Source organism: Seriola dumerili, unplaced genomic scaffold, assembly GCF_002260705.1.
Source record: "Seriola dumerili isolate Sdu_G_001 unplaced genomic scaffold, Sdu_1.0 BDQW01000138.1, whole genome shotgun sequence".
NCBI lineage: Eukaryota > Metazoa > Chordata > Actinopteri > Carangiformes > Carangidae > Seriola > Seriola dumerili.
This window is the reverse complement of record NW_019174393.1, coordinates 13,154,282-13,167,286: the sequence shown is the minus strand read 5'-3', so window position 1 is coordinate 13,167,286 and position 13,005 is coordinate 13,154,282. Positions and strand designations below refer to the sequence as shown.

The 13,005-nt window shown below is 41.0% G+C and overlaps 1 protein-coding gene across 1 annotated transcript in view; it reads left to right on the top strand.

The window, feature by feature from the left end:
* The window catches only part of celsr1 (cadherin EGF LAG seven-pass G-type receptor 1), a 93,626-nt gene that overhangs the window by 62,185 nt on the left and 18,436 nt on the right, over positions 1-13,005 (top strand). Inside the window, exons 7-15 of the mRNA XM_022749418.1 lie at positions 3,741-3,898; positions 6,287-6,450; positions 6,576-6,701; positions 9,597-9,763; positions 9,919-10,104; positions 10,204-10,317; positions 10,565-10,739; positions 10,839-10,980; positions 12,511-12,631. Of these exons, the coding sequence (XP_022605139.1) occupies positions 3,741-3,898; positions 6,287-6,450; positions 6,576-6,701; positions 9,597-9,763; positions 9,919-10,104; positions 10,204-10,317; positions 10,565-10,739; positions 10,839-10,980; positions 12,511-12,631 (1,353 nt within the window). The remainder of the gene's footprint in view (positions 1-3,740; positions 3,899-6,286; positions 6,451-6,575; positions 6,702-9,596; positions 9,764-9,918; positions 10,105-10,203; positions 10,318-10,564; positions 10,740-10,838; positions 10,981-12,510; positions 12,632-13,005) is intronic.

Here is a 13,005-nt window from a genome sequence, read left to right as displayed (position 1 = left end):
AAAGAAGTGAAAGGGAGGAGAAGCAAAGAGTACTTATGAGTTTTTTTGTTTTTTTTGTTCCGTAATTAGATTTTAGAGGAATTTGTTTTCAGTCAGGATAAGTTTTGGTTCTACACTTTTACAGCATGTCGTCTGATCAAATTGCACTACTACTACTGTTGAATCTGGCCATTTTCTCTCTACCCCATTCTTCCTTTTAGTGTCTTTTCCGTTGAGCTTCTTTGACCATTTTGGGTGTTTGTGTTCGGGTCTTCATTGTTCTCCTGCTGCTGGCTGCACAGTGCCAACATTTTCTCCAGCTTCGGGCTACAGGCTCTGCTGCTTTCTGAACAAAACCAGACCAGACTTTTTTGTTTTTTTTCACAGGCTGCCCACAGGGGACATTCAGCCATGCATATTTCACAGCGGGGTAATGCATAAGGTCGTCCTAATTACCAGGGACATGTTTAATCACACTTCTTGGCCACAAGTCTGTGTTAATATCCAAACCTGCTGAGCACGTAGTATTTATCATAACTCCCTCACCTGAGTGCGGCTATGACACACATTTCCTGAAGTGCACTCCACGTCGTTACAGGAACCAGAATCCAAGTTACATAACGAAACAATAAATCATGACACTTTAATATTTTCAAACAGGGCTTGTCCATCGTTTCTGCTTTGAGTTATAGTGCGTGAGCCAACACTGGGAGGCCCCAACATGAGTTTACTGGTTCACGCGTGGGCCGCTTGGAAAGAAAGATGTCTGTGGTTACCGTGGTGAGGCTAGGAGGTGGAGTTGGTGGGTTGAACACAAGTAGGCACCTGCAGATACCTGTGCAGACACTTGATTGGCCAGTTTCCAGCGACAGGGGTGTGGTTTCCTAGCAGAATGTTTGATATACATACAATGTATTTTCTACATATAAGGCGCTTATGGGTTACTAACACACACATACTGCACATGAGAAACAGTCTGAGAGGTCTGTGAGGCTGTACAAGTTTAGGAGATAGCATGTGACCAAAAATCATGAACCCTGACTCAATACATTTTTAATCACAAGAATTTGTTAATGAATTGATTAGTCAATTGACAGACAGTCAACAGCTTATTAAAGTAATTTTTTCAAGCAAAAATGCCAAACATTCAGAAATCAAGTGGGAAAAATTCACTGCTTTTTCTTAAATAGTAGTCAAACACACAAATTTTGTTCTGTTGGTTGGATAAAATGAGACATTTGATCGCATCACATTTTCAGATGTTTCATAGCCCATAGAATAATTTGTAGTCAAGGCAATAATGAACATTAGTCATGCAGTCCCAACGAACAGAAAATGAGTTGTTATTTTGCTTTTACAACTTACTTTTTACTGCTGTGAAGCTGCGAATTAAAAACAATCTAAGTTATATTTAAACAACACCAAAATAATGATTTTGTGTGCTGATGTTTTTCTCTTAGATTACATCTAAATTAGGTTTGCACCCTAGACATTTTTACATTAGTCCACATCTTGGTCACTCACTCACTGTGTGTGTAATTGTGTGTGTGGCATGATTTTATCTGTGAGAACGAGGGGGGAAAAAAGAGAGAGTAAAAGACAGAGAGTGAGATTAGAAGAGGAAGAGAACGAGACAGCAGTGGTGTCAGAGGTGTAGTACTTTCTGTTTGTCTTTGTGGAAAGTGCGAGAGTGTTTTTTCGGTGGAATCAGTGGAAACAGGGCATGTGGATGGGAGTGGTAGCGACAGACTACAATACAACTCCCTCTGGGTTGGAAAATATGCTGAACCGGAGTCCACCTGAGCCAAAATAGAAGACACTGCACCCTTCTGTTGCTTGTTTTTTTTTTTTCACCTGTCTGCTAGTCTCTCTTTTGTCTTTCCCTTTCAGTCTCTTATTTCTGGTCAGTCTACTTCCCTATTTTTGTCTGTCGCTCTTTCTTTTCTATTTTTTGCCCTCTATCTTTGCAGCGTCTCCGCCCCACCAGTATCTCATTACTCTAATCCTATTTATGTAGGAGACAAACACATGCACACACATTGTCTTTCCATCCATGCCTCTTTTTTCTCTCCTTCTTTTCCATTGCTTTTGTCCACCTTTCTCTCATTTCATATGAAACAGTTAGTGCGACAAAACGGCCTGAAATATTCTGTCGTAGAAAAATGATCGAGCGAATTGAAAATCAGAAAAAGTTATGGTTTTGTTTTTCATTTTGTAACAGTGAGCCTTGTTAAGACGTCACCTCAGTGGTTTGAAAGTCTCTCTCGCTATCACTCAACCTGTCAAACTTTAAGTAGCCTGGATGCCTTATGTAAACACAGCACTATGATCAGATGTGGGATCTGTTCTCCCATTGTTGTGTATTTGTAGTTGAGAGATTTACCATTCTCCCAGGAGAGATAGCAGAGAGAGCAGACTAACCATTTCATCTACTGGAAGCCACTCACAGCAAGGAAGTGAAAGGGTTCATTGAAAAGTGAAAGGGAAATTTCAAAATATAAGTTTGTATCTGTTGGTAAAAACCTGTCATCACCATGTGTCTGTGAATGTCACGTATTCTTACCAACATCATGTCTTGTCCCTCTCGCGTTAATGAAAAGCGGTGTTATTTTTTTAATTGGTGGAAACATTTTCAATTAAACTCCTCAAATACCTTCTGCTTCTTGTTCCAAGTCCACTATTGTTAAGGAAATGCTCCATTGAACTTCGGTCTCAGGTTAGATATTACAAGAACTAAAGCGATTTGGTGGCCTGATTTTCTAAGCTGATCCACATTTTCTCAGATCAACATTTGTCGGCCACAAGCCTTGATGAAGGAATTAGCCTACTTTGTAATCAGTAGGTGCGAGCAAACGCACAATGGGTTTTTTGTCGCCTTAAGCCAGCAGGGGCCTGTGTGCTTCTGCTGCAAGTTGGCTAAAGTCAGCTCGACATTGTTTGTGTAGCGCTGACCCGCACTGATCGAGCACCAAGGCTGTCCTGGCCAACTCGCTCAGATTGGATGAAAAAAAAAAAAACAACAAAGAAATAAATCAAGCATAAAATTTTTAACTAAATTCAGTCAGTTGGGGTAATTTACCATAACAATACAGTGTAAAAACACTCAGGTGGACAAGAAGAGACGATAAATGTGTTTCCTTATAGTGCAGAGCAGTGGTTCCCGGTCTTTTATGTCAGACATACCTCCACAGTCCCATCAGGCAAACTACAGTACTGCTGCATCAACACCACCTGGCAGTAACTGTCATATGAGTTGTTTTTAAACTGTATATTATTTAACAAATAATGGTATAAAAAGTGGATATAATAGTTGATGTTACATTGTACTGTTTTTGTACTATCATTTGGATGGGCAAATAGTAAATCTAGCCGTGCTATTTCAACAATTCATCCATTACTTTTAGCCGTTTCAGCCATTTTCATTACTTGTAGCTAACTATCTCAACTGTTTATCCATTGCATTTAGCTAACTTTTTTCAGCTGTTAGTTCTGTAATTTAGCTATGTCACCAAACCATAACTTTTAGCTAACTATTGCAATCATTTATGTATCGCTTTTAGCTAACTATTTTATTCAGCAGTTTTAGTTCTTTCAACCATTTATCCATTAGCTAACCATTTCAACAGCTCATTCGTTACTTATAGCTGTTTGTCTTTGCTTCTCTGCTTGCTTGCCCACTACCACACAATATTTGCACTATTATTTGTAAATGTTGATGAATAACTAACGCAATCTTGATCTTTTTTTTGTTTGTTTTTCAGCCCAACATTGGCCGTCTGGGAATCCCTCATGGACCCTCTGGAGAGAAGGTGGCTGTGGTCGCAGTGGATGACTGTGACATCTCCATGGCGATTCGCTTTGGAAAACAGATCGGCAACTACTCCTGCGCTGCCCAGGGCACCCAGACCGGACAGAAGAAGTAAGTCTTTTTTTTTTTTTTTGTCTTTCTCTTTCATTCATGTTTTTCCTTCTCTCTCTAACAGTGTCCCAACACTCGCTGGACCTCATTTTCAAATTCTCTCTTTTTTTTTTCTCTGTGAGATTTGCTTGTAGAAAAATTTTCCATTCGCATTCACCAAACTCTCTAAACTGCACAAACAAGTCGTAAATCGCTCGTTTCAGGCTGATGAATACAACCTGGTCATTAGGAAGTGCGCGTTTGTGAGATTTGATCATTACCCTAATCAATACTCCAGAATTGAGTAAAAAAATGAACATCACACTGCAGACCCTGAGGCAGCGAGAGAACCAGGAAATGTATAAGCTGCTATGAGGAAATAATTTATATATACTGTATATATTTTTTTGTGAAATCTTTTTTTGGATCATATCTAAACTCCAAATTCATTCAAAGAAACACATTTTTTTTTTATCAAATGAGTGTTTTTCCGAACATAAAGAGAGGCTGTCTGTCCATGACTCGTGCGACAGGTCTGGACCACACGTGAATTTCATTTGTACCCAAGAGAAAATTATAAGCACAATAAAACCAGTGAGTGCCCCAAATTCTATTAAGTCGCTCATCACTTAAGAACAGTTCTGCTCCTACGACTGGTTCTTGCATGAGGCCCATTGTCTCCAATCCATCCCACACACTCACTCCATATACTACCCTGTAGGAGCGAGACCAGTAGGGAAATATGCTGCACCTCGGGGGCTACATTTGTCTTCATTACAACCTATTACACAACTCTCATCCTCTCCTCCTTTTGTCTTTTAATCTCCGTGTTCATCCCGGTGGCCTCTCTGCTGTCAGACATGGCCTTAGACATCCAAAAGCTCATCTAAACCCAGGCTTAATGCGACTTACTCTGTGTTTACCACAGACTAATTGATTCTTATTTTTATAGCGTGAGAGTTTCTTTTAATGAGTCTTTTGGAGAGCGAACATGCTGAGACACATTTAGTAAGCAGAGGGTAGAGAGAAGGAGAGAGAGAGAGAGAACACTTCAAAGGGAAGTTAATGAGGTTACATTCCTCCAGGAACTTGTTGCACAGGTCGTACACGCTGAGAGACGTTTAGATTGTACTTTAACTGTGTCAAGCATGAATTTGCAAATATACATTTACACCGGTGCGTAACGCGGTGCAGCAAACGCCTGAAAGGTTTCACTTTCGGAAATGTCTTGACATGATCCAGACTGTCGCTAAGACGGAGGAGGGAACCACTTGGCGTTCAGTGCTGGCAGTGACTGTAAGCTTCTTTCAGAGTGGTCAGTCAGAGTGGTCTGTTTTTCACTTGATTTTCTGCCAAAGGCTCTGGGTGCTATGGTCCTACATGCAAGATGTTGTACAAACCACTTGACCAAGCAGGGAGCCTAGAAGTTCATTTGTTGTCAGGTCAAAATATTCAGTATTAGTGGCTGCAGCCTTTAGGTGACACATATGAGAGTGGTATCTGGTAATATATATAAAATATTAGGCTGCATGTGGAAATTAAATAGATTCACCTCTCATACCCATTGTGTCTAATTGCATTGTATTTCTAAATGTATCGATGGACTTATTTTGCAAGTTGTCATGCATTTTTAAACCAGTGAGGGAAGGGATATTATCATTTTTCTACATGTGTAGTTTTGCTTTAATACCACCCCTATCTTCAGAGACTGTGCAAAAATGTCTTTCAGTATTCACTATCAAAATATCAGTGGTATTCTTCCATAAGGTTGGATTATTTAGATGGATCATTATTCTGCATAGGCATTTCTAAATAAAAAATACTGTATCTGATGATCTGTTGGAATTTATACCATTGCTCTAAAATGATCTGCCCTCACTGAATTCCTGAAAGACTCTTTGAATAAGCTCCACATGCTGCTGGCCATGCAACAGTGTTTCTACTATACATGCACACAATTCATACATTCAGCGGTTTACACATTTTTTTTTTGTGCAGCATTGCATCAAATTAAGTCTCAAAGCCCCATGGGTTTTGATCTTGAAGGGCCTGGGGTGTAAGCAGCTTCCTACATGACCTACTGTGTCAAAGCTGACTGAGTCGTGGTGATGGTAGCAGTTTGCCCTGTACAGCTTAAAACCACTTACCCCACTCACGTTTTCTGGGGTAAAGTCAGGGCACTGATGGGGTGTCACGGTCTAGAATTTATTTAGTACTTTAAATTTTGCATTTTACATGTTTTCAAAGAGTCAAAATCTGGGTTTATTCTTAGTAGACTTTAAATCTTGTGCTACGGTGTTGGCCAACCAAAGAATTTTATGCAATTTTCACTATGTTCAGGTAAAAGAAAGTAGATTATTTAGTGTTTTTCGGATGTTATTCTTATTTGCTGTCTTGTTTCGTCTGCAGGTCACTGGACTTAACGGGGCCGCTGTTGCTAGGTGGCGTCCCCAACCTGCCTGAGGACTTCCCGGTCAGGAACAGAGACTTTGTGGGCTGCATGAGAAACCTCAGCATCGACAGCAAACCCATCGACATGGCCAGCTACATCGCTAACAACGGCACCACAGAAGGTTAGGCGTGCGACACTGTAAACCATGCCCATGTCCAGTATAGTTAAAGTTTCTGCAGCCCATAAACACATTCTTACAGTGTGCGTACAGATGTTAATATTTGATTTAATGTGTTTAATCTTCAGGTTGTCCTGCAAAGAAAAACTTTTGCACAAATGATGTGTGTCAGAATGGAGGAGTGTGTGTCAGCAAGTGGAACACCTACAGCTGCGACTGCCCGACTGGTTACGGTGGCAAGAACTGTGAACAAGGTAAAAGATGTGTGTGTTTGTGTGAGTGACAGTGTGTGTGTTTTTTTTCTCCCATTTCTAGTAAATAAAACTTTCTGTCCAAAAGTGTATGTGGTCTCCACGCACCCCCGTGTGTGCTTACCTACAGTAAGTGTGTGTCTGCGTGGGTCTTGAGCACTTCCAGGAAACAGTGTGTGTTGGTGAGATCAACTGGGATAAGGAACCCCTCCTTTTGACTCAGTCTGACTCATGCAGCAGTCACAGTGGAAAGTCACAGTGAAGCCTCTGCTCGCTGCTGCGCAGACACTGAGCATAGCCTCAGGTTTGGAGTTTTAGGACAAAGATTAAGTTCTGACTCACTCCTCAAAGCCCAGACTCAAGGGATGAAACAAAAGACATGCACAAGCACACACACACACATTGCACTGACCCCATACCTACCTGTCACTGGTGCCACCTCAGCACACATGTGACAAGCAGGTCATGTTACTGCAGTGCAGACCTGGTATATACAGTGTCTATAGCCATATGCACAGACAGATAGACTGATAGATGCACAGAGGTAAAACATTTGTCAGTGTTTTCCTTGTCAGCCAAGGGAACATAAAAGGATCACAGCTTTCCAACGGTGTTGTTAGTATTTACATCGCATAACCCATCTCATGTTTTTCTACGGTAAGGAGAGAACTTTGATTTCCTCCTTCAGGGCGAGCTTCCAAACAATGTGTGAAGGTGTGAACACTTCTCCTTGCCTTCTCTTCTATGAGGTAGCCGCCTAGCCAGTGCCAGGCTCCAGTATCCAGTATCTGAACTGGGCTGGGATCACAGCAAGCTGGGAAGAGGTTTTGGCTGCTCTGCTGCTTGTTGACACATTTGGTTTGAGGCTCCACACGCCTTGCTGCCACATGAGAAACAAGATTTTGTATCATTTTTTTTCACGCTGCCAAACTCAAATAGACTGGACAGACATGAAAACACCGAAATCTGCTGGAAGTCACCCACCTGGTCAGAGAAGAGTTTTTCTTTCCTCATATTGTTTTAGGTCGGATTCTAATTGTACAGATAATTTCTTGTAAAGTCAAGGAATGAGTTCTGTCACGCTAACTCAAAGCCAGGCTAAATATAAGCGCACTGTAGACTGTAAAACACTTGTACTTGCTCATGGGTGGCATTAACTTGTTATGACAGGGACCCGTGTCGAACAAGCTGTTGCAGTAAATAAGGACCTGTTTATAGTCAACATACCTGGTTAACAAGTTAATATTTTTGAGGAGTGTTCAAAAAAGAGAAAGCGTGAAAAGTGTTATGATATGGATATTAGTCTCAGTTTGGATTCTAGTTGGACTTGCCAGCTAATTTGTTCCGCAGACCTGGTCAAAGCGCTGCTGTCTCTGCTCTCCCATCCACAAACCGTAGCTTTTACTGAGCTTGTATGAACCTCAATCTGACCCTGCAAAGTTTAAGGAAGGAGATTATCTCTACTAACCAGGTTTTTGCTCAATTGGTGAGAAAAAGTGTGAGGTTTAAAATAGCTAAATAAGGAATTAGCAAACTCGCAAAAAAATGAAAGAAAATGGCAATTTTTGTCTCTTTTGTCTTGCCAATCAAATGACCTTTCATGTGTTCAGTGTTTTAGCCATGCTAGCCGTGTGACGCTAGAGATGACCAACATAATTTTGACATTTGTTTTCACTGAAATATCTTGGATGTACTAACTTTTGGATCTACTACCATGAAATTTGCTACAGATGTTCAAGGTCCCTTCAGGGTAAATTCTTGTTGACTTTGGTAATTCCCTGATTTTTCATCTAGCCCCATTCAATTTGTAATTAACCCTTGAAAAAAGTGACATATTTTGTCAGCCACAGCACTACTATGTGTTCAGTGTTAGTGCTAATAAGCAAATGATAGCATTGATAGCATACTGATGACACCAGCATGGCTGTAGACTTTGTAGACTCTCTGTCTTCTTCTGAGAAGTGGTTGTTGTTTTTTTTTCTTTTTCCTTTATGGAGGACTAAGCTTTTGCAAAGTAGTCGGACTAAAACCGCTGTAGCTAGCTGCTACCAGGAACAAATACGTGCTTTGTCTCATAATTACAGCTTTTGTATGTGTGTATTTGTGAACGCTTCAGGTGAAATATGTGCCCTGAGGACCCACACAGAGTCTATGCTGCAGATTATACAGGAGGAAACACTAAGTGCAGGCTCCACTGAAAGATTGACCCTTGTTGCGTGTGTGTGTGTGTGTGTGTGTGTGTGTGTGTGTGTGTGTGTGTGTGTGTGTGTGTGTTGCTTGATCTCTGCTAACACATCCACAGGAGTTTATACAGAATCTGTCATGTCTGTAGGATTTTGTGTGGCGTGTCTCTAGACACTGGATGTTTGTCTAAGAATTATTTTGTAGCAATGCTTCAGACATTAAGTAGTAATTATATCACATGCTGGAAAAACTCAATTGTATCCATAAATATTAAACTGGGACTAAAGAAAGTCACAATTTCAGCACAGTTACCAAACTATTAATACTGAAGCAGCTCAATATTTTGAAGTATGGTTGTTTTTATTTGAAAAGTAGTATTTGAGACACCTTTAGTATAATTGCTATAAAGAAATAAGATGATGGTGCAGATGACTTCATATACACGGATATACTATAAAGCTTTTGGTCTTTACATTCTCCCTCAGAATAAAAAGCACATTTCCATTAACTCTTCATAGCACAGAGACATGGCTGCTATAGTTTGTCTCTCCATTGTTCTACTTTCTGTTTCACTTCACTGAAGAGGACAATTATGTTGGATTGCTCAGTGTGAATATGACACTGACTTGCCCTTTAAATGCCTCTCATAGCATCTTTGAACACATCTATTGTTTAACACTAATCAAGTTTTGATTCTTGTGTCGTTGCTTCCAGTGATGCCATCTCCTCAGTTCTTCGATGGCCAGGCGCTGGTTTCCTGGAGTGACCCGGACATTACCGTCGCTGTTCCCTGGTACATGGGCCTCATGTTCCGCACCAGGCAGCCTGCTGGCACCCTCATGCTGGCCAATATTGGACCTTCCTCCGCCATCAACCTCATGGTAAGATATACAGTACATTGTCAACAAAAACGCCATCATCATCAGCATATAGTGCAAACTTTTTTTTTTTTACTACTATTAAAATTTCTTCATAGACTATTTAAAATACTTTTAGTGCCTTGTCATTAAATTCCTCCATCTTCCCCACCATTCAGGTGAGTGAGCAACAGGTCCGCATGGAAGTGTTGCTGAGGCAGCAGCTGGTGGCGTCTCTGAGCTTCCCCCAAGTTCGTGTCAACGACGGGGAGTGGCACCATTTGCTGGTAGAATTAAGGAGCATTAAAGACAGCAAGGACATTAAATACATGGCCACTGTGTCCCTGGACTACAGCATGTACCAGGTACACGGCGTATTACATCGCGAGTAGTGACAGTGTTTCATAAGGTGCGAGTTTTCTTGGGAAAAATGTTCTCATTTTCATTTTGGTATTTTTGAGCAGAAGTCAGTGGAGATCGGTAATGACCTGCCAGGTTTGAAGCTGCAAACTCTTTACGTTGGTGGTTTACCTGGAGACGGAAACCGTGTCAGCAAAGGATTTGTGGGCTGCATACAGGTCAGTCTGCGCACGTGTGTGCGTGTATATATATGTGTGTGTGTGTGTGCGTATGTGTATGTGTGTTTCATTTGTCTGACAAAAAAACTGTTTCTCAGAAAATATTGCTGCTTTGTAAAAGGACCTGCACAACAGTTTTCTCCTTTCTTCCCCCACTTCTCCTACTCCTTTCTGCTCTCTTTCCCTCCTGCTTCTTCCCTTTCTTCTTGTCCTCCTTATGCTTCTTCTCTTCTTCACTCTCCACCAGGGTGTGCGTATGGGCGAGACATCCACCAATGTCGCCAATGTGAACATGGCCCAGGGCCTAAAGATCCGCGTGGAGGACGGCTGCGACCTGGAAGACCCCTGCGACTCCAACATCTGCCCTGACAACAGCCACTGCAGCGACGACTGGAGCACACACACCTGCATCTGTGACCCAGGTAATACACACACGCATAAACACATACACCCTTATATTATACTTCACTCAGTACGGTTTGAATGTCGGTCCTCACTTTTTTTTTCTGTCCATCCCGCAGGTTACTTCGGTAAGGAGTGTGTGGACGCTTGTCAGCTCAACCCATGTGAGCATGTTTCTACCTGTGTTCGAAAACCCAGCTCCTCCCACGGCTACACCTGTGAATGTGGACAGAACTTCTATGGCCAGTACTGCGAAAACAAGTAAGGTCCCTTCCTCTCTGTGTATGTGTGTTTAAGAGAAGAGCTTATTGTTAGTACTTAGTAGAGGTACTTCCATTTGATATGTGTCTTTTAATAATATTTTTTGCCTTCCCACTCTGGACTATGCTTCATGTTGTATTTTCTTCAAAATCACCTAAATCAATAGTGTTTTGTTTTTTCATGCTGTCAATCATTCAAGTAAAGTTGTTGCTCAAATAAAGACTACGTCGACATTTTAACAACCTGAGAGTCTGAATATTACAAGATTAATGATAGGATTTGGCTTGTCATGCTTGTTTTATGAGTAGGAAGTGTGTATGAGTGTGTTTCTACATCTCCATTTGTGGGAGTTCACTTTGATACAGTGTAGTTGTTGGTTCAGGCTCAGTCTTGCCGTGATTTTGTTGATCTGTAGCAAATAGAAGCATCAAAATCATTTGTAAAGGTCCTTAAAATGCAACATGTTGTTCCTTTAAATTCTTGTTGATAAAATAATCACCAACATCAATGCAGCATTGCAGCTTTAACTGGATTTTAAGGACAGAAACTTTGCTTGCCTAATGTTCCCTCCAAAGAATACAGAGTCCTTCATATCCAGATGTTAAAAATAAGCAGACTAAGAATGGACTTCACCTCCCACTGAGACAAAGCTCTCTAATCTTCTGTAGTTATGTTAGGCTCTTGCTCTTTCTGTAATGTTGCCAATGTCCTGAGTCTTTTGGAGCAACTTTATTAGCCAGTAATATGAGCTGGATAGTTTCTCCATGCCTGTGTATGTGAGGAGATAGAGAGATATCAAAAAGAAATTGTCAGGTGAAACCTGGGAAATTCCTCTAAAACGTGCAAGAAAACGGCGTGTGGGTTTGCACAGTCAGCATTGTCTGAGAGTTCACGTGAAATTAGTCGGTCCTGATTGAGGAGCAGTCATTTCCCTCCTGAACCCTGACCTGCTCGACACGCATCACCTCCTGTCTTAAGCAGGATGTGGGATTCCCCCTCCATGCCTGACTGATCCTCCATAGGTGTTTAGTCTCTGCCGTCCTCATACTGGTGCTTGTCCCCTATCGGATCACATCACTCAGCTGGAGATCGCATCTCTTGAGAGAGAAAGAAAGACTGTGTGTGTTTGTATGAATGAGTCACACTTGATTCATTGACTTCAAACTGTAGAGGAAGTTTATTCTAGATTCAGGCGTTTAACTGCAGATAAACTTAACAGATAGTCAACTATCAGATTTGTACAAGCTGATACCAAGTCAGTAACACGCCAAGACCTGATCAACCATCACTTTGATTTGTGTTACTGAATATACAACAGATACACGTGTCCTTAGTACATTTTTTCTTCTTCTTTTTTCCCTTAAACAATCTTCTCTACCCTCTCACCTTAGCCGGTGTAAAGATATTTCACAGATAATCAGTTACTTTGAAAATTCCAGGTTATGTTTTCTTTCGCTAAAATTGACTAAAAGTATTTCAAAATGCATGTGTGCTGAGTTTAATTTAATATGTCCTTGTTTTTGATGACAGAGTGGAGAAGCCGTGTGCTCAAGGCTGGTGGGGCAATCCCGTGTGTGGACCCTGTAACTGTGACATCAGCAGAGGATTCCATAAAGACTGCAACAAAACCACTGGAGAGTGTCGCTGCAAGGTAAAAAAACACACAACTTCCTATTTTACAGGTTAATAGGGAATATAAGAGTGTTTGTTTTGTGATTCACCAAAGTCTTTGTGTTTAGAGCGAAAGCTGCACAGGACAGGGGAATACTGTTGTTTAAAAAACAGGATTGTTAAAAAGCACTGTTGTTTCTAGTGTAATATTTAAAGTGAGGCAATGTAGCTTTTGAAAGAAAAGTTTCATGTTCCTCTTATGAATGACAAGTTGAATTTATAAGAAATAAAACAAACCTCGAATCAATTCAGTTCACTCAGGGGTTTTGCTTATACAACCTTACTTGGTCTGGTATGACCAGTAGCCAATGGTGGCTAATGTTAGCTAAGTTTAGGAACATACTGCTGTGTAAC